At 39.6% G+C, this 23,994-nt stretch overlaps 3 protein-coding genes across 4 annotated transcripts; 1 reads left to right on the top strand and 2 right to left on the bottom strand.

The window, feature by feature from the left end:
- Positions 1-6,844: 6,844 nt before the first annotated feature.
- On the top strand, positions 6,845-9,169 carry cdkn3 (cyclin dependent kinase inhibitor 3). 2 transcript variants are annotated; one of them, XM_083683637.1, is made up of 8 exons: positions 6,845-6,914; positions 7,267-7,373; positions 7,783-7,838; positions 7,939-7,979; positions 8,222-8,433; positions 8,563-8,594; positions 8,683-8,786; positions 8,893-9,169. In XM_083683637.1, exons 2-8 carry the CDS (start codon positions 7,294-7,296, stop codon positions 8,980-8,982), a joined length of 615 nt encoding a protein of 204 aa, XP_083539763.1. In that variant the 5' UTR covers positions 6,845-6,914; positions 7,267-7,293; the 3' UTR covers positions 8,983-9,169. The 2 variants fall into 2 exon arrangements, with proteins under 2 accessions (XP_083539763.1, XP_083539762.1); XM_083683636.1 differs by having other exon boundaries at positions 7,939-7,983; positions 8,211-8,433.
- Positions 9,170-9,341: 172 nt separating this feature from the next.
- Positions 9,342-16,309, bottom strand: cnih1 (cornichon family member 1). Its single transcript, XM_083683638.1, has 5 exons — positions 16,163-16,309; positions 15,261-15,329; positions 11,437-11,549; positions 10,989-11,132; positions 9,342-10,776 (listed from the first exon to the last, which is right to left on the bottom strand). The coding sequence occupies exons 1-5, from the start codon at positions 16,241-16,243 to the stop codon at positions 10,749-10,751; spliced, it is 435 nt and encodes a 144-aa protein (XP_083539764.1). The 5' UTR covers positions 16,244-16,309; the 3' UTR covers positions 9,342-10,748.
- Positions 16,310-16,734: 425 nt separating this feature from the next.
- Positions 16,735-23,771, bottom strand: gmfb (glia maturation factor, beta). Its single transcript, XM_083683639.1, has 7 exons — positions 23,695-23,771; positions 22,149-22,245; positions 21,582-21,631; positions 21,140-21,189; positions 20,697-20,779; positions 20,416-20,489; positions 16,735-20,238 (listed from the first exon to the last, which is right to left on the bottom strand). Exons 1-7 carry the CDS (start codon positions 23,695-23,697, stop codon positions 20,167-20,169), a joined length of 429 nt encoding a protein of 142 aa, XP_083539765.1. The 5' UTR covers positions 23,698-23,771; the 3' UTR covers positions 16,735-20,166.
- Positions 23,772-23,994: the final 223 nt, after the last annotated feature.

Genomic DNA, 23,994 nt, shown 5'->3' with positions numbered 1-23,994 from the left:
GCCCATACACACAAGTGACACACATGAACACCCAGAGGCGTCTCTGCGGACCCCTATACAGATGGCCACGGAGACGGCATCTAGCCTTATAGAATTCTGACATCCTCTGTGATGTCATCCTGTCCTTGCTCACAGCGCCACTGTTCCCCCTGTTCAACATGGTTTCCATTAAGTCAGTATTGGTGTTTTTTGCAGAGTTTTCTTTTAATCCTCAATCCTACAGAGTAACCCAGATTAGATCCCTCTATCTATGGCACTGTAATAGCTTGATCCAGCAGTTGGTTTATTTGATGGTGTGTGGCCTTTTAACTGTGCTTTGTATTAATGGTCTTGATGAGATTAATAAATCACCCAGTCTTATTTTGTACTTAATCACACATTTTTCTGTCTTATTATTCTTCTATGGCTGCAGTTTTGGTGTGACCGATGCACAGATGGAGAATATCAGATGGTGTTCTAGTGTTCTTATTGCAGGGGTTTTAGAATCCACTCTCCAGAAGAGCCCTTGTTGTGCTGTTGCTGGGATGGTTGTGTTGTGGCAGGTCCTCCTGGCTGGTATCTGAGGTGGGTGGCCTTAGAGATGGTCTTTCTCTCTCTCTCACACTGTGCTGCAGGGTCCCTCACTGTCCTCGCTCTCGTCCCACACATTGGCACCCCTCATGGCACCTGCCTGGCCGCCTCTCTGCTGAGCTTGAAACAAGGAAACCTCCTTCACCGACCTAGAGGACAAAGACACTCATTTAGAGTAGATGTATATCCCTCTCTGGCTCTGTATGAAAACTGGGTTCTAGGCATGCTGAAGAAATGAAGCCACTCCAGTCCCTTACCTTGGGTTTTCTCTGTTCTGCTTGAAGTTGGGAAAGACCTGCCTCTCAGTGGCTTGAATAGGTATGAAACCTTGTGCATTTTCCTTTATAGCTGCGTCTCCCTAGTTTATTACATAGTAAGTAAACAGAGTTAGACAGATTTTGGAAGAATAAAAACCACGAGATCAGTAACATGTAACGGTGAAAACAGTAACATTCAACGGGTAGAGCAGTAAATTAAGGATAGTGATCAGTAATCCAATGGGTTAAATTAATAAAGACCTGCTTTAAGGGCTCATCCCAGATGGGCCGGAAGGCACTGTTGGGAAGGAGTGGAGGGGAGCCTTTTCTAATGCTGACGACCCTCTGTCCGTATGGGCCTACTGGTCCCGGGGCCTGCCCCGCCATGCACTGGGCTGAGGTGTCTCGTGGGGTGGGCCGTGGGGCTATCCTGGGTATCTGCCACCTTAGACATACAGTGCGTTCTCTGGGCAGATCGCTCAGCTGCGGCTGTGTGTATGAGGGTTTCAAAAGGACAGGCACTTGACTGTCTTCCTCCTCCTCCTCGTCACCACTGTTGCTGCCTTCCAGCCCCATCTGGAGGTTTTCGTCAGGACTGCACGTGGTCACAGAGGAGTAATCAAACACAGAGGTGTCTCCAAGGTCCTCTGGGTCGGTGTCACAGTCCTCCAGGCTCCTGGGCATGTGGGGTGTCTGATAGCCAGGCGTCCTCTTCCCAATCGTCTGGCTAGAGGTGCCTTGTCCTGAGTCAGTGGTCATGTCACCCCATCCTTGAGCAGCAGGGTTGAGGAGGCAGCTCGTGTTCCCATTGTATACAAAACCACAGTCATGCAGAAGACCTGGATGGGACTGAATGGTCCTGGCCCTGATGCAGCTCTTTCTCCTCACTGAGCTGGGAGGCCAACAGCCAAAATGCACCGCATGGCTGCCACTTGCACCATTTGACAGGTTGACAAGCTGCTGTTCCTCTCTACGAAAAGATGGGGGACAGCTATCTTAAAATGGTTAAGCGCAATAAGAGCCTAAGATTCCAACACTAGAAGCTGACAGCCAAATGTACAGCAAGACTGGGTTACCAAGAGCCCCTCCCTACAAGATGGAATGACAACATATGACAATGTACATGAACAAAGGTATGTTTGTTCAGGCCCCAATGAAAGTAGGCATGTCTATAGGTTGTAATGCGGATGTTTGTGTCCTCCCTGTCCAGCAGGGGGCGACACTCACCGTTGAACAGCAACATGGGACTCCTCCCTCTGAGGCTGATTGTCCCTGGCATGGCAGAGTTGGCTTCGAGGACAGCACTTGGCAGGGGGGATACATGCAGAGCAGCTGCCACTGAAAGGAAGAATAAATACTCCATACTTGTTTTGTTTAGGGTCTAAAAACAGCCATTGTCCATTTATGGAATTTCCTAAAGCCCAGGTGATTTTGCTCTTATGAGGATATTCTAAAAATGCGTATCAAGCTCATTCAGGTGTTTATTTAACTGGTTTGGACTATTGGACTATTCTGGTTTCTGAACTGTTATGGCCTATTGTCTGAAGAAAAGAGCTCATATTTGATCTTACATTGGCCCAGCTGCTCCTCCATCTCCCCATCGCACATCCTCCTCCAGGATCACATGACACCGGGACAAAATGTCCCTCAGCACCCTCTCACTCCCCTGAAGCAGGCTACAGTCTGGATGCTCTCGGGTTGTCCACTGTAACAGATTCTAGGAAGAAAGTATTTCAGAAATCCTGTCAGATATAGTCCTACATACAGTATTATCATCTGATGACATTGTAAATGGGTGAAGTTGCCCTACATATAATTTGCAGTATGCATGACTGAGATGGAGCAGTACCAGTCATTGAATCTTTTTGGAAGATACTACTTATAGGGCCAGTTTCACAGACAGGGCTTAGATTAAGCCAGGAGTAAGCCTTAATGGGCTGGTTTCACAGACAAGGCTTAAGCCTAGTCCTAGACTAAAAAGCATCCTCAGTGGCAATTTGCCATTGAAAGTGTGAATTAGTCAAGGCTTAAGCCTTATCTGTGAAACCGGCCCATTGTGTACAAGTTAAACTAGCTTCAGTTTAGTCCGAGAGTAGCTCTAATCCTCCCTCTTGCAATCGGCTTCGTTTAATCCAAAACAGGCTAAATCTACAACTATTTTAAGATAAGTCTGTGCAAGTCGCTTTGAGTTCAGACAGCTCAAACAGGTATTTTAGTCTGGGACGAGGCTTAAGCACGTCTGTGAAACCGGCCCATTGAGTGTGAGGATGGGGACCCACCTGAATATGGGTTAGGTAGCTGTGAATCCGAGAGACAGGTGCTAACAGCAGAGAGAGCAGTTTTAATTCCTCCTTTTCCACCTGAAAGCTCTGTATGAGTGAAAAAAGAAAAAAAAGATGTTGCATATAGAACATGTGCAGGTATCCAAACAATAATGCACATTACAAGCATTGATATGAATATATAGAGATATACACTCACCAAGCACGAAACACCTGTACACCTTCTCATGGTGGAGGTGGTGTAATGGTGTGTGGAATGTTTTCTTGGCACACTTTGGGCCCGTTAATACCAATCAATCATCACTTGAATGCCACAGCCTATTTGAGTATTGTTGCTGACCATGTGCATCCCTTCATGGCCACAATTTATATATATGAAGGAATAATGATGAATGAATATATGAAAATACAGCCATACCTGCATATTGTGCATTTTCTCAGAGATCTGAATTCTGTTGAACTCTAATGAAAGGAATGTTGTCAGGGTTGTTGTGTATCCATGGTACATGTCTGAAAAAGATGACTGGGGGAAACAAATATGAGGATGTTTAAGTTATCATCACTGAAATTAAGTGACAGTGTGACCAATACGATGGGTTAGGGTTAGTAACTAAGGTCTAGTTACATCGTTATGGCCAATGAGCTGCACAAAAATGTCCCCCACAAGACATTTCCAATGTTCAGCAGATAGTCGCTCCTCCAGTGTGTTCCTGAACAGAAGATGGCGCTGTAACAGCTGCTCCACAAACGTCAGGAAAGTCTGACTAGAAAACAAAACGAAACGAAAGTGCCATTAGAATCACAGTTGGAACCGGACAAAAGCGGCACAATAGCATGGTTAAGGTTGGGTAAATGTTGCTTACTATGGTTCAAAGTTCATTCGAAGTGTAGGTGTTTTGTATTTGTCATAGAGCTGGTTTAAGATTGACACATATTCCCATTCCGAGTGGAGAAGCTGTATCGTCCTCTGATGTCTTTCATCTATTTTAGAGAAGAAACAAAATGCATGAAGTTAACAAAGGAAAGTAAAGAAAACGGGTCAAAATAAGATATAATATATGGCTATACAAAAAGGGGGTGATTTCAATAGTCAGGGCCCACCTGTCTCTTCACATAACCCTGCTTTGAGACCCTGCAGGTAGCAGTGGAGGAGGACCCTGCCCCTTGGAGAAGAGGATGAGGAGCTGGCAACACATCCACAATGGCCTCTTCCATTGGCAGGCCCTGAGTCACTGCCAAATGATTAAGAAACATCCATCAGCCTAAGTGTGTAATTGTCCCTCAAATAGCAAGCATGGTGATCAGAACGACACAGTTTTTGGGCTACTTTTATGTATGTTTCTACCTTTCTCTCTGCAGTGGGATAGAGCCGGGGACCCTGTCCCCAGCTAACTGTGTCTCCTTTAAATCCTGCTGAGACCTCTGTCTGTTGCCACAGATTTGTTGCAAGATCTGACAACGCATTTCTCCAAGCTCGTCCTGTAGGGTTGAAAATCTTTAATATGAATTATTTCCTACATCTTTATCATGTTTACAAGAAGTGTAAATATTCAAGGTCATCGATCCATAGTCTCTGCCCTTGCAACAGAATCACTTGCAGTATGTGATATACTGAACATTACTACAACTGCTCAGAGCATCTCTTACTAAATTAACCAACCCATGTCTCTGAAGTAGCATGCTTTCTCACCCTTAGGGACTGAACCAGGGCCTCCAGGTGAAGGGCCTTTTTCTCACATCGACGCCTGTTGTCTCCCAGCTCCTCCCTGAGATCAGTGTCTCCGTGCTGGATTTGGCTCAGCTCAAGCAGGGCACTTGAGAACCCGGCCTTCAGCTCTAAAACCATGCCCTGGAGCTGAGGAGATAACAGAGAGGCTGGTTCTAGACCTGGGCTATTGGGACACACAGTGGCACTTCAGACTAGTGAGGGAATAGGTGTACCTTAGAGATTTCACTGACTAGCTCTCCCTCTTGAGGCTTCATGACCTCTGCTGGAAGAACACAAACATGTCTATTTGTAAACACACACACACACACCGAGGAACATACAGACATATACACAGTGATAGTTTCTGATCATGTGTAATTCATTGCCTTGCTGCATTTGAGATCTGAGAGTTTTTATTCCATGTCTAGAGAGGCATGTGCCCCTGGGATTTCTTTCTACCCTCCAAAATTGGACCAGATTGAATATCAGGGACACAATAGTGACAAAGGGAGGATGTTAACCTCCTTTTTCTCTGCACTGTAGTCATTGTGAATCATTAACCTCTTCCTAACCAGTGAGAATAAAAAGCATATGTAAAACACATACACAGTTTTGGCTTTCATCAGATTGTGCCTATAAACTATCCCATTATTTAATTAATGGTATCTCCTGACCTTTAAGGCCTAGTTTCAAGGAAGGAAAATGTGCAAACGTGTATTAAAATAAATATAAATTTGGTATGGATTCAATATGGATACTTATAACTCTGTCTGTGTATAGCCTGTGTCTGTGTACAGTACCTGAACAAGCGTTGCCCCTGCCAGCAATCCCCTGGTGAGGGAAGTGACAAGCCAGCCAAAGAGCTCAACACTGCAGGGGAAATGACTGGAGTAGCCAAAGTACCTCCTTATAAGCCTAGGCAACATAAGGAGAAGGACATATCAGCTAAACCATATTTTAACATAACAATTGATACACCAAATTACTGATATTGTATAATAACCTGCTTAAATTATTACTCTCGAAATATTAAACAATTAATGGATGGGTTATTAACTTGAGAAGAAAAAAAAGTTTTATGAAAGCATGTTTTACATTATTAATTATTATTGAATATGAATTACTTTTTGTGTTACATGTGTCACATATGATGATGATAAATACAGGCTATATAGGAGAGATTAGAAAATGTCAAAATAAAAGGTGATTTACCTTAAAAATCTTCTGCCTTTGTTTTACATTTCCCGCTGCAGTTCCACTCATCAGGACACATCGCATATAAAAATCCAAAGCATCGAACACTCTTGGATCCAAAATACTCTCGTCTTTGAGCAAAAACTATTATTTAATTCATGGCGCTGTACTTGTGGCGGCTAGTGGAGCCTAATTGAGAATGAGCACAGAGCATTTGAGAGCGGACAGACCAGACATATGATAGCGCTGCTCTCTCCTGGGCACGTCAGTGCAAGATGAGCAATCCGCAAATAAAGAGGCATGCATTAGCGTTAGAAATACCGCATTATGTATTTGACTTCTATGTGCAATTTAATTATTATGTATTTATTATACAATTTGTATTATGTATTATTTGTTTATTTGATGTGATTAATTTATTGTATTCATTATTTATCATTATTTATGTATAATAATTATGTATGTATGCATTATGTTTTATACATCTATAAGTATGTATGAAAACGTTTTTATTTCCTGGTTGCACTTATTCTTGTGATGTGGATAAAAACTATTGGAAAAGTCATGTTCATTCTCGCGCGTATACTTCTGAACACTGTTTGATTTTTCATAATACATACTTTCATTTGGAGGTGAGCACGATTTAGGTTGCCCGGTCTGGTGATTCGGATCGCGAACCATGCTCGAGACACATCGAAAGTTAACTCCACCCCTGTCGGTGCAACGCTGGAGTCTTCGGGGGAACAAATCGCGTGCACTCAAGTGTGTGGGGCGTGTCTGAATACAGAGCTTGGATGTCATTGGTTTGAGGGCTAATGTGAGTTTTTAAATCGAAGCTCACTAGCTAGCTACTAGATATCTGTCAACAGAGTGGTTTGGAAAGAGGTGCATGGTGTTTTTTGGGTAAGAAAGGTTCCTCGTCTTCGAATAGGTTTGCCATATATATCAACTTCTCAATTTAACTTCGCGAATTGTCTTTGCTTTGCGATTTAAACCAAAAACGTCAGGAGTGTTTGAGTGAGCTAGCTTTCTAGTTTACTAGCTAGCACCTGACTCTGAGACATGATAGGGTAGCTAGTATCTGGTCAGTAGCTGTTGTGGTCGATCAGGTTACCATTATGGCAATGATCAATTTCAGCCAGAACAGTAATACAGTTTCAGATGGGGCTAGGTTGTGGTCAGTCTATCCATTTCTTTGTTTGAATGTATAAATTATCATGTTCACTGTCATTCAGATGTCTCTTATGCCTTTAAGTTCCCAATCCGACTTCAGACAGAAGTAATGAGGACAAGCGAGTTTGATTCGTCATCTGATGAAGAAGATGTAGGGGAGGAGCAGTTGACACCGTTCCAGATCTCCTGGCAAGTAGAATCAGTCGTTTGACCAGAACAAAGGTCACTGGTTTATTGGAGAATGTTTTTAAAAAAAAAGATTTATAATTGCAAGTTGGCCTGATTAATTTTCTTGTGTCACGAGTCTAGACAGTCTTTTGTTTTGTTATCATATGTTGTATGTGACGTTATATTTGAAGTTGCTGTCTCAGTACGCCCTAAAATAAAATGTCACATTTCAGGTTTATTTTGCCGGGAGTGTACACACTACATCTCACTACACATCAGTTCACTGAAGCAGACCCTCACACCTACATGTCGCAAAGACACAAATAGTTGTTATTGAAAGAATGCTCCAAAAGGTGCTCACAATCATTGTGCTTATGTGAGCCTCTGAGAACTGCAATTGTGAATGTTACTTGTTGTATTTCCCTTAAAGGTTACCCTTGTCAGTCGTGGAGTGCTCCCAGTTTCTTGGTATATGTCCATTGCCAGGTAATGTGAAAAGTATTGGATTTATGTCCTGTGATTTGTTTTTGTTGTTGCTGTAATTGATCATATCCCTAATAAAAAAGTCTCTTTGGTCTGACTGTAGGATGCAAATTTAAAGATGTCAGGAGGAATCTGCAGAGAGATGTGGGTAGGATGACCTCTTTTATTCTGACTGAAATCTCATTATCTCTCATGGGGATTATTACTATTATGTGAGTCTGTATTGCTTGTGGAATGTTGTCCTTGTTGGGCTTTGTTAGTTATTAATCAAAAAAGGGACTATGTGCTTGTTCAGCACTGAACCACCATTACCTTGGATGTCCTCTTAATCTTGGATTCAAAGAAACTAATGCTGTTGACATTATTTCATGTCAGGAGAACTTCAGGACCAGGGTGTGGAAGATGTATTTGTGTTCTGTACGAGAGGTGAACTTCATAAGTACCGGGTTCCCAGCCTTTTGGAAACCTACCGGCAGCAAGGCTTCAGAGTGCATCATATGCCCTTCTCAGACGGGGGTACCCCTGAGCTGGAACAGTGTTGCCAGATACTTGAGGGACTGCAGTTCAATCTCCAGAACAGTAGAAGGACAGTAATCCAGTGAGTAGAAACAGAGCATAGCAATAGTATCATATCATGTTGCTCATGCAACCTTGCCAGACCAAGTATGACCGTACCAACATATGCTACATGGTTGTAATGTTTTTGTGCCTCCCTACACCCTCCTAGTTGTTATGGAGGCCTGGGTCGTTCTGGATTAAGTAAGAATTATTAAACTTTTCATTTGTTTTTGAAAAATACATTTCCCAATCTTTGGCATGATTCTAAATGGATGTGCCTCTCTCACAGTTGCTGCATGTCTGCTGCTCCAGCTGTCTGTCTCCATGACTCCAAACAAAGCCATTGAAATCCTCCGGGAGCATAGAGGGGTTGGAGCAATACAAACAGTCAAGGTGAGATTTTTGCTTGTCCCATCATTATATACAGGAGTATTGCCATATCAGGATTGTAACCTTATTGATATGCATGTTGCTGATTTTCTCCCTTTTCCTTCTACAGCAATACAACTTCCTGCATGAGTTTCGGGAAAGGTTTTCAGCCTATCAAGAAACCAAAGCTGTCTCAACAGAGCGATCTGTGTCTCGGTGATAAGTTTCCCCTCTGAAGAGGAGCTCAGTGGATAACATCTCTTTCAAGTTGTAGTGATTTTTCTCAAATGATTTGTTTGATTGTCTTTATCATTATGTCTGAGATTGTTTTCTCTAATAGCACTTTAAAAGTATGTTTGGACATAATATATTGCTTTTTCAGACATGAAGCGCATAATTGTCAACCTGTATGCTGAATCTAATAAACTAAATTATCTTTAAAGTAATATTCATGTTACATTGGCTTCAAAAGGGATTGTTATAAATATTTTATTTATTTATTGTCAGTGATTTTAAATGTAATATTTTATTTTCAAAGGTATACCCCTTCAGTTTACATAAATATTCTAGTACACAAGAGAAAATTGGGATGGGTTTATTTGGATTCATATCAACTCAAGATGCCACTCATGAGTTGTGACTTGTTGAAATCTAAGCTAATTATCTATCAGTAATACATTGAAATCAAACAAAATGTATAACACATTTTCATCCCTTTCCCTGATAATTATATAGGTATGAAAAATTGGCAATAGATACAGGAAAGATTTAGGGATAACAATATTCTTTATTTTTTTTAAGAAAGCGTTGTCCCCAAAATCTAGCATTTGGAAAAAACTAAACTGATAAACCTGCAAGTTTTGGTGAAGATAAAAACAATGCATCACTGCTCCGGCAACTTCCATTCTCAATCAGACATTTCAAACAATAGTTAAAACACTGTAATAGGAGTGTGGATTATCTTAGTAAAATCCTCTTTAAATCTAAAATAAATAAACATTGGGGGACAGCTTGATAGTGTAGGGCCTTGGGTGACCAATATTGGAGTAAATAAAATAAAACCAATTGCAGTTCAAGACAAAATTAATAAACCAAACCCACTGTTCTTTTCAGTTATTAAACGGGTTTCTAAGACAATTCATGATCACATACATCTAAGACATTTCTACATGGGATTTCTGTAGAGCCATATCAAATATTACGAATGTGATAAAAAAGGAAATATTTCACGAAGCAGGTAACAAGGTCTTCCAGAGTAGAATAAGACGTCAGATTGGTCTTTAAAAAGCACAGCAAACTGTATCAACTATTTTAAGATATCCTTTGACAACCATACTGATTGTCCCAGTCCTCTGTCACTGTTCATGCATTCAACCTTAAACTAACCTTTTCAGATCAAATACTAAACAATGACCCCTTTGTGTCCAATCAAGAAAATCTAAGTCAATAAAATAATCAACTAAATTCAATTCCATGGCATACAAAAAAAGCAAATTTTTAAAAGCATGGCATCTATTTCCCATCAAAATATGCTAATACAGTCAATCAATTATTAGTTAAACATAACAGCTCTGAATCTAACTGACGATGCACACTAACAGAATGTCTGTTCTATATTGTAAACATATCAAAGTGGGGAAAAAAGATGAAAAACTTTTATTTCAACTTAAAGCATCAAATCATCACATAATGATAATGAAATAAGAAAGAAAAAGAGTCCAGGCCTGTGGTTCTTCCTCTCATAAGCATTTATAGTGTAAGAACTGAAGAACTATGAAAGGACAGCTGCGACCAAGATATCTTTTAAAAGGGATAAATGTTTCCAAAATGACACTCTGCACTGTGTGGGGGTTGAGAGTTCATCCTCTTGAAACTGTATTGTGTGCTGCAGAAAGGTGGTCTTCAGCAGGTCCAGTTTCCGCTCCAGCCACTGAAATGAAAGTGTTTTGTCTCCTACATGCAGATCCCTCCTCTCCTATGCCCAGTTTAAGAGCTCACCAAAACATAGATCATCCTAGAAAAAAAGAAGAGGAGACAAACCATTATTCAGGGAGGAATTCAGAAGTTGATTTTCTGTCATTTTGTCTTGAGTGGGGTAAATGAAGAACAAATCTAACAAGTTGTGTAATAATAATTATTTTCAATTGCAATTATTTGAAAAATGAGACACACAAGAAAGTTCAGCCAGTAAAAGGGAAATACATACAAATACATATAAATACATACCCGTAGAGATAGTAGAAGAAGGAGAGGAGGTAGAATGCCAGTTTGCACCAGCCTTCTTTTTGACAAAATGCCAGGATGTCTGCGTTCATGATTGTAGTTGGGTCATAGAGCCCTGGACCACTCATGACTGGCCTACTCGTATACCTGTACAGAAACATAAAATATGGCTTAGTCAATTTAGAACACAGATTGTAGAACATGGAACATTCCTAAATTCTTTGTGATACTGCCATGAAAGGCAGCACTACAGATGGAGCATCTCCCAAGAGTTCCATGTCAAGGAGATCAAGGTGTTCAATGAATGATGATTAACCATCAACATTACTGTACAGTACTACTAAATCTGGTGTTATGCAGAAGAAAATTGCAGCAGAAATATAACCCCCGAAGCGTTAAGAGTCAGTCTATTGAAGGTGAACAGAGTGGGGGAGTTTGCTTTGACACTTACCTCCAGACGTGGTAGGCCAGCAGCGGCATGTTGAGACCGAGGGTGAGCCACTCTGCTGCACAGAGGAACATCACGCAGAAGAAGCAGTGGATGAGATACTCCGGGAGCACCAGCTGAAGGGAGACAGGAAACACGTTAGCCATCAACATGACACTCTCAGGAGCCATTCATGACTTACCCAAGTACACCTAGTTCTACAAATAACCATACAAGTACTCATCCTAAAACTCACAATTAATATGACAATGTACTGACATTAACTGATGGCACTAACTGAGTCAACGAGGAATGACTTATGTAACCAGAGAGGCATCTTTCAAGAGGCAAGTAAGATTGAAGACTTGACAATCATAGCGTGTTGTGTAAAATACACTCACCAAGCACTTTATTATTAGGAACACCTGTACACCTTCTCATGGTGGAGGTGGTGTAATGGTGTGGGGAATGTTTTCTTGGCACACTTTGGGCCAGTTAATACCAATCAATCATCGATTCAATGCCACAGCCTATTTGAGTATTGTTGCTGACCATGTGCATCCCTTCATGGCCACAATTTACCCATCTTCTAATGGCTACTTCCAGCATGATAATGCACCGTGTCACAAAGCAAAAGTCGTCTCAAACTGGTTTCATGAACATGACAATGAGTTCAGTGTTCTTCAGTGGCCTTCCCAGTCACCGGATCTGAATCCAATAGAACACCTTTGGGATGTGGTAGAACGGGAGATTCACAGCTTGAAAGTGCACCTGAAAAATCTGCAGGAATTGCGTGATGCAATCAAGTCATCATGGACCAGAATCTCAAAGGAATGTTTCCAACATCTTGTGGAATCAATGCCACGAAGAATTGAGGCTGTTTTGAGAGCAAAGGGAGGCCCTACCTAGCATTAGTATAGTGTTCCTAATAAAGTGCTTGGTGAGTCTATGTTTACTGTTCAATCCCACAATAAAGCAAAGCCTCTTCGCAACAAAACATCAAGCGCAGAGGACACCATGAACATACAGTACAGACTAGCAGATGTGGGAACAACCAGAGAAAATAATGAAACAGTCAAATATCTTCTCAACATTTCATTGAATCGTGACACTTTTTTTTTTTTAGGAGACATAACTCGCTCCCGAAGACAAATTTAATTGATTAAAACTGTTACTAAATTCAGACTATGGAGACTACATCATAACAGCTGCACAATACTGGAGGATGGATAGCAGGGCACAGATCAATAAGGGTGACTTCACAGGGTACCTATACCATACCCCCATCATGCACTGACATACTATATGCAACATGCACAGATTTGACCAGAGATGACGTGGTGTTTGCATCCACACCTTGGTTTAATAAACAGTGTGCATCTCGACATCACTATTTGTTACAGTGTCACAACTACATCCAACTTCCTCACAGACAGGGTCAGGGCAAAAAACACACTGGAAGGGAGACCATGCTGTGTGGACGAGCAGTCTGTCCCAGAGTATCAGCGTGAGGCCTGGTGTAGGCGTTAAGAGGGAGGGGCAAGAGGAAGGGGCAAGATGGAGTCACCACATGGGAGCCATGCATTTCGATAGAGGAGGGGTAAGACCAGAAGCCCACTGATGGAAAGATGAGGGACGTGTAGGGTAAAGGTGTACAGGGTTGTAATTAAGGGATTGAAGCCCTGAACTGTTTACAAAATTGTAACATTTGAATAAATCACAAAAGATCATAAGGTTAAAAGTTATCCATGGACGAGAAACGGGCTAGTAAACCATCCCATGGTTTGGTCTAAATTTGTTGCCTCCATATTAGCAAATTCAAAACTGCAGGTTTGTGAAAAGCATTATCCATCTTTAGCAGAAATAATAAGAGTAGATGCAGTCATGGTTTTACATGGGATAACTCCTCCTACAATCTACACTATCCAATCAGTGACGTCTAAAAATGCTGAGCTTGAGTGTTAAGATTCCGCAGCCATCTGTTCTGAGCCCCAGGTGATAAGCCAACGTGTAGATGTCTACTGTACATTTGCAAAATGGCTCTCAGAAAGGTAATTCAACAACTGTGATGACAAATTAAACTGAATCCAATAAAAGATCTCCTCTCTCTCCTGGTTCAAAAGCCTCAAAACAATCCGACAGTTAACAGTTTATAGATGTTTGAATCAGTCATAACAGTTAACTCAATGGTAACAGTTGAATTATCTGTTTAGTGCTGGGGGTACCAAAAGGTTGCCTGCTGTAGCCTAATCCTGTGTGCACCAAAATAGATAAAGGCCGAGTGCATAGAGGAATAGATTCAGTGCAAGCAGGATAAAAGCAGGCCACTTCTTAGTACCCCAGGACAAAGAGATGATCACATACTTTAAATTATGACTGTTTATAACTGATCCCCCCCCCCCAAAACATATCTATAAACGAGGCTAGGCCCATTATAAATGCTTTACGAACCGACAAAAGTATACCTTAATGTAAAGTGTTACTCAATACTGTATTATTCTCGTATAAATATTGTATTGTATTACTTTCACAACAGAAATGTACTTTAAAAAAAATAAAAAAGGTATTCATATCTAACTTCAAAACAAAAAAGTGTGTTAAGAAATGTTTCCAACAAAATTTCTTGGAAAAGATAGCATTGATGCAGAACATAATCTGATTATGGGCATGTGGTGCACAAGTAGGCTTATCGTTAAGGTTTGTTTATTGGGATATTACGAGTGTACTCTATTGCAACACTACAGTATATGCAAACAAAGGGTAGGTTATAAAAATAAAAAAAATCATGCATGTTCTGAGCATTTGCAAGTCTTTTCAGTTAACAACACCTGTACTACATCATCAATAACATTGATTTACCTGCATCCATGTGTAACTGCACATACCAATGCAAAATGATCCCCCTTCCCAAAGGCAATAAACCCCACTGATCAAGACACTTTATAGTGATTCTTACATTCTTTACACATTTACATTCTTTACTTCATTTCAAACTTCTCAGGTCTCAAGAATGAATTCATAGCTTGCTATACAGCCTAGGGCACCCTACAAACACATCAAGCTGGTATACTCTTCAACCATTGTGGGTATATATACCAGAAAGTAAACCAATGCAGAACTAAAAGGGTTACAGCAGGCACACATAGGAAGTAATGCTACATTGCAACATTGAGGCATATTGTGCACATGATAACCATTGCTTAAAATGCTGAAAAGAGAAAAGGGAATGGAATCTGACATTTTACTTTACATGCCCAAGAGATGACAAATAATCAGTCAATGTCTAAAAGTCTTGGACAAAAAATCCTAAAAACTGCAGCTGGGCTGATTATGCTTAGGCTACCATGTGGCACAGAGACCTACAGCATTCTTAATCCTAATAGGAATGAATCCAATGAGGCCTCTCCTTCTAAGATTAGTTAACTGAAAAGACATTTGCAAACACTCCCCTCGTGCAGAATGACGGACTGGAAACTGAACTGAACCGAACAGGCATTTTAATCGAAGATTGGTACAAACCTTCAATGCAATTTTGACTCTTTTAATCTTTTTGACCTTTTCAACTGTCTTTATGCCGTTAAAAATGTAAAAAAGCAGATTAGAAAAACAAAAACGAAACAAAATGTGTTAAGAGTTTGACAGCTGACAAGATCACTCTAGATTAATAACAGTCAGGTAATTCAGCATAACAGTGCAGAGAAATCAATTGTAACTAATAGGCCGATTAAATCATTTGACTAATAGGCCGATTAAACTCATCCTGAACACACATTTAAGAAAGCAAATCAGCATGCAGTCAAAGGAGCCAAAAGAGGTAAACCAGTGCAAATATAAACATTCTTACTTACCGGATTTAATGTGTTACACTGATCAATGGGATTCTTGTAATCAGTCTTCAGTTCATCGAATGCTATTATCTGGAGGAAGGAAAGAGAAAATGTATAAATAATAAAGTATCACAGTATAAATAAATATTTTTTTCTCGATTTCAGAGGCAACAGTCATTAGAAAAACTGAAATAGTGGCGGTAAAAATTAAACGAAAAGATAGTAGAGGCAGGTTACTGATATCAAATATAAAACCCATAAACATAAAATAACCTCAGTTTATCCAGATAAACATACTAGCCAAATACAAAGTTAGCTAGCTAGCTACCCTTCATGGACTCAAGAGCCAAACCAGATATAGATAACTAATAATCTGTGGTAAACAAATGGGCATATCCATAACTTCATATTTTAAACTCAGTTCATAAGAACAGGAATAGGCCTCGTTACTAACTATTAACTAGCTTTAAGGGCGATAACTGCATAAATGGGATGCTTGAAATGCACAGTGAGTGAGAAACAGCAGACGGTGAAGTGTTAGCCAGCTAGATAATGACCTACTAATCATACGGATGCTAACGCGTTAGTTGCTAATGTCGATGCCACCATCAAGCTAGCAAGCTGTCAATTTGTGAAACAAATGTGTAAGCCACCTCTGCTCGCTCTTCCATGACACATTAACAACAATATGATATGGGACGGAAATATTCGTCATTTTAGATCTGCAAAATAACCCTACGGCAACACAACATCAATGACAGAGTATGTGCCATTCATTCTAGCTTTGAATTATTGGCTAGCTAGCATATAGATAGGCGGTGACAGCCTACTGCCTAGCCTAGCCGCAACCGATTCATTGCTAGCTATTTATCTAGCAGGCCAAATTCCATTGTCTTTAAACCATCTTGTTGGATGGTACTTACATGCCAAATGGCGAAGAAAATGAGGGCTGCCGTAAGCAATAGCGCAAGCATGTAACAGAAGGCCGCGAAAGTGAACGCCATTTTTATCTAGCTTGCTGGCTAATGTAGCCACAGAGAACTGTCACTGTCACTGCCACCCGTTGCCTGATCAGGATGACGCTGGAGCGGTGTGCCTGCTGCAGACAACGCGAGACAGAAAATGGAAGGACATGCGCACAATTTCTTTCCCCTCCTAAAAGGGTGCGTTCCAGAGGTATGTCATGGCAGCATGATACAGTCGAGTTATAACGGGTTAGGGTTAGGCTAACAGATTAGGGTTGCCCAGTACAGCGACTTGAGGTCCCCACTGAAATAGGATGGAAACGCTCTATTCCATACAACTTTGTAATCATCTAACGATTTTAATTCTTGACCTGCATTGGTACATAGTACTCATGCAGACACTGACTACTGCTATTACACTATCATATGCACAGGGCGCATTCGTTTTCCTAATGTATTTGACATCATGACCCTCTACACCGAAAACAGGTTTACAGCCATTACAGAACAACAGTAAACATTTTGTTATTTTATTGGGATAATTGCATTAAGACATTGTATAATGCATGGAAAAATACAAATATTTAACAAGTTTCACTGACACCATTAGGCAGCTGGATATGTTACATGTTTCAGATGCTGTTTCATAAAAAGAATAATTAGGCATTTGATCTGAGAAGGTACAGGATTACTGTAGGAAAAATACATATATTCAGAGTAATTAAAAGACTCAAGAGGCCACATATTACTACAAGTTCACCACAAAGGAGAGAAAGCTGGAGAGAAAGCTTTTTTATCATGAAAGCAGATAACAGATCCACAGGACACCACTCCAGATGGTTCAGCTGAAAACCACAAAATGGGTAGCTATCATTCATATTCACTTCTTCTGTTAATTAGTCCTGGGTGTATGTACAAAAGGGGAGATTTTTTTTCTAAATTTTGCTCTAAGGTAAAGTTATTTTAAAAAACAACAACAACAACAACATATTGGTCATATCCATCTAGTTAAGTGTTGACCTGAGACTTTGTTGTGGAAAACAATGTCCCAGGGAAACATTCAGGACGTTGCAAAATAGAAACATATGAAGAAATAGGCCCAAGCATAACAGTTTTATATGATACATTTCTATCAGCAACACTGCTCATGTTCCCCCTCATTGAATTAACCTCATGCATATAAGGTTCTAAATTATTGCTTGCAATTAAAATACGCCAATTTGTCATCCATCATTGAAGATACATTATTCACAAGATACAAACACATGCCCAAGAATCCTTGTTGGGATGTTTTTTTGTTTGTTTTGTCATAATGCAAACTGTCAGATACAACCATACCAAAGCATGCACTTGTATTAAACATTGTTTGAGCAGTTTATAAAGGATTTGTAGAAAGACAATTAAACAACCACAAACCAGTTACCTTTCTGTTTTTCACATTGACACCAGTTAATTGCACAATTCAGAGTAAAAATGAGAGTATGTTACAGACAGATCATACATATTGGCTATTAATATGGTGACTTCCTTGGATTTTCAAATTCATTAGCAGATAGTGAGAATTGTATTTGTATTGATTGGTAATACCCCTTCCCTGTTAATTGTTTACTCTAATGGGGGAAAAAAAGACAACCTAACTTTTGAATGTCAACATTTGCCCTTCAGGTTCTTTTGTCTGTTGACAGTAACTTAAATGAGCATCAATGGACAATGAGGGCAAAGTTGTCATATTATTTCCCACTTACCTGGACATTTTCACAATAGAAGTTTGTGTTAAAAATGTATTTTGTTTATTTTGGTCTCTTTGATTTTATACAGACATAAAATACGACAACTCTCATATTGTCATAACTAGAAATAAAACATTCAGGACAACTTTCAGCATATAGACATCACATCTGCCAAGGCTACCAAGAGAGGGTTCTAATCAGTAAGAACCAATGAAGGCAGTCTTAGCTGTTTGAATTCTGTCTTGTTGATATCTGTTAACTGCAAGTCGCCTTGCTGCTGTATGTATATGATGATTTCATATTACTGAGTCTACCCTCAAGCATCACTGACATTCTGTCAAGCAGTCAACCTCTCATAAAAGGTACATTTTAATGCATTAAACTGACTTTACAGAATGATGAGTACAACATTCATTGCTAACCAAAAGTATATAGCTTGAATGTGTGCTAACTAATAACAATCTCCCAACAGATAAGCCACATTCTTAGGATGGCCCAGTAAATTATCTGTGGGCGGCTAACGCCACCCAGTGTGCTGTATATTTTGGACTGCAGAGTTCAGGCAAAGGCTGTTGGTCTCCTGTTAACATGTTAAGATTTGTTCAGGAATATGTCAGTGAAAATATTTTGGAGTAAAGTGAAGTGCACTGTAAAGAACACAGTTCAGCGGTATAAAGCATTACCTCACTGCAAACTATCACCAAGATCATTGTTTCTCCTCTAAACAAAGACGGATAGAGATATGAAACTATCATTGTCACTTATAAACAGTGTGTTTCAAGGACATTAGCTGCAGGGTATTACTTTGAGGAGTGGTTCACACGAGCAACTCCTACTAGAAATAAGATTAGTTTAATTTAAACCAACGTCACTTCATTAAGACCGTCAATGTATCTCTCAATTGCTCTTTCTCCCAAACTACAATCAGAACAATTTAGACCAATAGGCATCAGGTCAATAGACATCAGGTCATGAATTACACTTATACGTTTAATCTTTTTCTAGTTTCATCAACCCAGCTCAAATAATGACAACTTGTTTTTGCATACTGTAACAAAGCATGATTTTCAAAGAGAAAAAGAAACAATTGGAATCCACAAATATTCTCATAGGAAACAATTGATTGAAAATCAAATATCAAATATCTTTTACTTATTTTGTCTAGCTAGTATAAGTCTGTAAGACATTTTAGTTTATTGTCAGCAAAGTGCCACCATATGAATTAACTTGACTAAGATCAGGTACAAAGTTAAAAGTTAAAAGTAGGTTACAATGTTTTTGTGAACCTGAGTAAAAGGTTACTGGCTTTGTGACTTGGATTCTAATCCTTTGTTGGTGGCATCTAGGCTTAATAAGTGAATCAATACTGTGAAAATGTTTTATTTATTTATTTGAACTAACCTTTGCAAATAAATAGAAAATTAAATCTACAATAATAAAAGATGCATTCTACATCCAAATTATGGCTAGTGTTTGGAACATGGTAGCAAATGTATGAAGAACAGAATCAAAATAGATTCTAGGATTCTACTGTACACACATTTCCACAAGTCGTATTTACGTATATGACTTGATAAAAACAGTTACAGCTACTCTCTTTATAACAAAAAAAACCATCCTGCTGATAAGATTTCAATTGTGTAATATGTAGACAACAGAAGAGTAAGAAATGTGAGACAAACCCAACTAAAAGTACTGTAAAAAAAACAAAAAAACAACTTATAATTACGTAAACTAAACAAGCAAAACTCAAAAAGCCTTTGAACCCTTTCAATTGCTCTCGAATTTTGCTTGTTTAAACAAGGGGGAAACAGGTTATTGAACACTTTGTCTACTCTGATAAATGTGGGAGTGTCAAAGGGTTAGTTCAATATCTTTCAACTTCAGCTTACTTTGGCCACCGCGAACACAAAAAACAATGGGAATGATTGGAAAACAAAAAAAGTGTTTTTTGTTAGTGGTGGCAAAAGTTAGCTGAAGTTAGGAGTGGCTTTGTGCTGGCCCGTAGACTACAGTACTTTCAAGATAAGGAACCATCTGACTATAAGTTTAAAAATATTGAAAAACCCTTTAATTTGACAGATACAGAAAACTGGCACATGTTGAGAGTGTGATTGTATGGGAGGTACAAAGAGAAGGGAAACATGAGCTAGAATGTTCTCTGTCCAAGTGACAACACAGGCTCTATGTAGTCTTGATCTTCGTTTTAACACCTTGGTCCACTGGATGCCCTTAACCGAAAAACCCAAGTTTCTCCCTAAGCCATTCCTCTGTTAGGTCCTCTGTGTTTCTGATCTCAAAGACCTGCCAAAAATGAGGGAGATCAGATAAAGGGCAATGTCTTCCTTTTTACAAGGAGAAAGGGAAACCTATGGAGAGTTTAGAGAACTGTATGCATGTGTAATTATATGATGACAGGACAAAACGATGTAGTTGTATAACAATCAATACAGCAGACAGTAAAAGAGTAAACAAACAAACCTTTGTCAGTTCCACAGTTTGCACCAGCTTGTTTTTGCTCCCAGCATACATCATCTGCTGCTCAGGTTTGCATCCTAGGGGGGGAAAAGTGTTACTGTATAGCAACCTGCTGTGGGGAATAGGGATGATTTTATTCACTTCATGTTTTCATCTAAATCAGTTGACCCTGGCAGGCTCTCATCAGCAAAAACGTTAGTGAATTTCTCTCTTCTTCTTCTTTTTTTTATTTTTTTAAAAGGCCAACAGGTATTGTTGCAGGGATGTTGATGATCTGATCTTACCCACTGGACTTGAGAAGATGAAGCAGAGAGGGTAAGAAACCCGTCCATCATCATGTTCGTACTTATAGCTATAGACCACAAATGTGCAGGAGGTTAAGGACACTTCAACAATAAAATCAATAGAGATTTGAAGAGTTAAACATTTAATTTAAGTGCAGTATAATATAACAAAGGAATAGCGCCTAAGCCTGGTATCGCACCAATTACAGATCGTGGCTTTCAGCATTGTCTGTTTCATTTTCACCACAGTATATCCTAGGTGGAGGAAGCTGACAATTGATTCAGAAATTGGCAGTCAATTTCAGTGTGCTGGATGACTTCTCTGTTAGGTTCAAGTTCCATTCAGAACAGAATGGGTCACACCGCAGGACTGCCTGTCTCTACCACAAGTGTCAACTTCCTCCACCTGGCAGAGGCACATTTGTTATTTGACGAAAGGATATCTTGGCTGTCTCTCCGGCAGTTCCTCCTTAAGAGCATCAGGAGAAATATCCTAAAATAAGAAAGAAACATCATGGTTAATGTACTATTCAACATTTGTATTGGTTTTTCAGTACTGCTTTGCAAGATCTAGGAATTGAATTGAATCTAACATTACACTACAGTTTATAAAAATCTACAATAAACTCAGTTCTACTGAGTAAGACTAGTGCCCACAATAGTTTGTATACATCGTGTATGTCACATTGTTCCAATAAAAACATTTTTTACAGAATCAAACTAATGACTAAAACAGTAGGCCTATGTGGAATAAAACGTAATACTTGTCCGGTCATTAATTCTGAATTATGTGTACTTGAATCAAGCTCTTATACAACAGCCTATAAGAGGACTATGGATATGACAAATTGATGACATGGTAAAACACCCAATATAGCAACTTGCCTCATGTTCTTCATCAAGGATAACAAGCTGTTTGTCTTTGTCAATCTTCACTGAGATGAAAAAGAGAAAATATAAATGTAAGCCTTTTACTGTATAGAGACTTAAGCAGACATTGTTTTCTTTATAAAGAAACCTTACAATGAGAGGATTTATGCTTAGATGAGTCAGTCAATATTGTTGTAATATTGCTTGAGGTGGGCTGTATCAGGGCTTCATTTTGTCCAAGCACATCGAATTGGTGCGCTTTTTGGGTGGCAGTCTGCTTTGCGAGGTAAAATCCATATTAATAAACCATAATATATATTTTATGAGGGCCTAGATTCAACCGCAGAAAAAAAAAAACTGCATGTCTAAATACCAAATGAATATGGGTTGGCATCATGTAATTCCATCCACTTTCCCATTCATTTTCAGTCAGACCAACTTTGATTTGGGGGGAATTAACCTTTTTTAAAAGAGAACAGCAATTCATAAACCAACATTCAACATGTTGGTCCTTGAACCCAGGTCCCATGTGTGGATGAAGGGCAAGAAAAACAATGACATCAATATGGTCAGAATACTTACTGATTATGGCAGCATTGTTGGTCTCCTTTCGAAAACGGAACTCCCGTAGCTTTTTAACTAAATCTCCATCCACATCACACACTACCAGTGATTCACTCTGCAATGTACGGATAGAAGGACTTCAAGTAAGTACATTAGGAACGATCGTTGTGAGAGCAAAGGACTGATTTATTGACAGAGGGCATTTGAGGGCCTACATGTAACTTTACATTTTCATTTTTGACATCTAGCAGACGCTTTTATCCAAAGCGACTTACAACAAGTACATTTGTCTAAAGTAAGTGAATCATCAATACATCAGTCATCATAAGAAAAAAATAAACAGAAGTAGTTGAACAAGTTGGTGAACAATGATCACATTATGAGTAACCTTGCCTGAGACGCTAAGGCTAGCGTCAACTCCCTGAGCGAATGCATAGGCTTCAGTAAACTAAAACAGTCTTATGGCGTGCCTGAGTTCAAACCCAGTTGGTCACTGGCAGGTTCAGATACTAAATCCCCTACCCTAACCCTAGCTCCAGCCCTGACCCCAAATCCAACCCCTAACTCAAACCCTTACCCTAGTTTCTTTATCAGGAACTACCTGACCATGGGTTGAAACTTAAACCTTGACCTCATCCTCACTCCATTTGGAGTTTAATGCTGTACCTGAACCTTAAGCCTGACCAACACCTTTAAAACCCTAACTACTGTACCCTAGGTGAATATTCCACAACCCAGAGGATACCGTGGAGGGAATGGTAGACAAGACAATTGATACAGAAATTAGCTGTAGGCTACTGAGATACTGTAGGTTATTCATACAGATAGTGGTCTATTCTATCAATTTCATGAAATGTTAACAAGGTTGAGAAGTAATGACAAGTCGCGATGTTGATGGCCTATCAATTAATTTTTGATTTTGGCCTACCAGTGTAATTGATTTATTAACCACTGTGACAGGAAATTACGACGACGTGCACTGATTTAGAGAGGTCTGATTAAACTACAACAGGCGCTATGCAACCAACAATAACTCTTGTATCTTGCATCCCTTTAATTTCGCAGCCGTTTCAGCTGTCTTGAAGTGAAGTCATACAACTAGTTTAGGAGAGCTAGCTAGCTGTCTCGACGTTACCCAACAATAAACTTCAGGAAGTGGGAATTAGATAGCTAGGGATAGCTAGCTAGCTAGCTCTGAATTACAAATAGCAGGCACCTCCTCACGCATACATCTGTCAAAGAAAGGCATTGACACTTTATCAAGCTGATGATTCATCGGGAAAATTACACATGTATTTCATAGTGTTTAGCTTTCTTTAACTCAGACAATACCTACGGGTTTATCAGTTTGTCAGCTAGCTATCCGAACATACCGTGACATGTTGCAGCACATCACAATGAAATTGGGTGGAACTGCATATTTTTGAAACACTCAACTAGCTTGATCCAAAAAGACATGAAATGAAATAGCAAGGCAGGCTGACGACATGAAATAATAATTGCAAGTAGCTAAATTCTAGGAAAATAGATTCAGTAGATTTAATCCACCTCTGCAATAACTTACCATTTTCCCTGGAACGCGGACTCAAAAAATTGTCTAGACCTGAGGAGGGCAGCACAAAACCATTGGAACGTTTTTTTCCCCAGGTCATCTTGTGACTCTGATCCGACCAATCCCCACAGTCTACACTTAATGTACACTTCATACCCTTGATTTTGATTATTTCTACTTCTCTAAAATGACTTTTCAGGTCAATGTAGTTGTTTTTTTATTGTTCTATAGTAGGATCCTATAGGATTGTTGCTCTCATGAAATGTCTATAGCCCCTTTTAAGTGACATTAATCAAACATTCTTTGGAATTG

The sequence above is a fragment of the Argentina silus genome (assembly GCF_951799395.1).
Source record: "Argentina silus genome assembly, chromosome: 13".
Lineage (NCBI taxonomy): Eukaryota > Metazoa > Chordata > Actinopteri > Argentiniformes > Argentinidae > Argentina > Argentina silus.
This window is presented reverse-complemented; position numbering and strand designations above follow the sequence as displayed.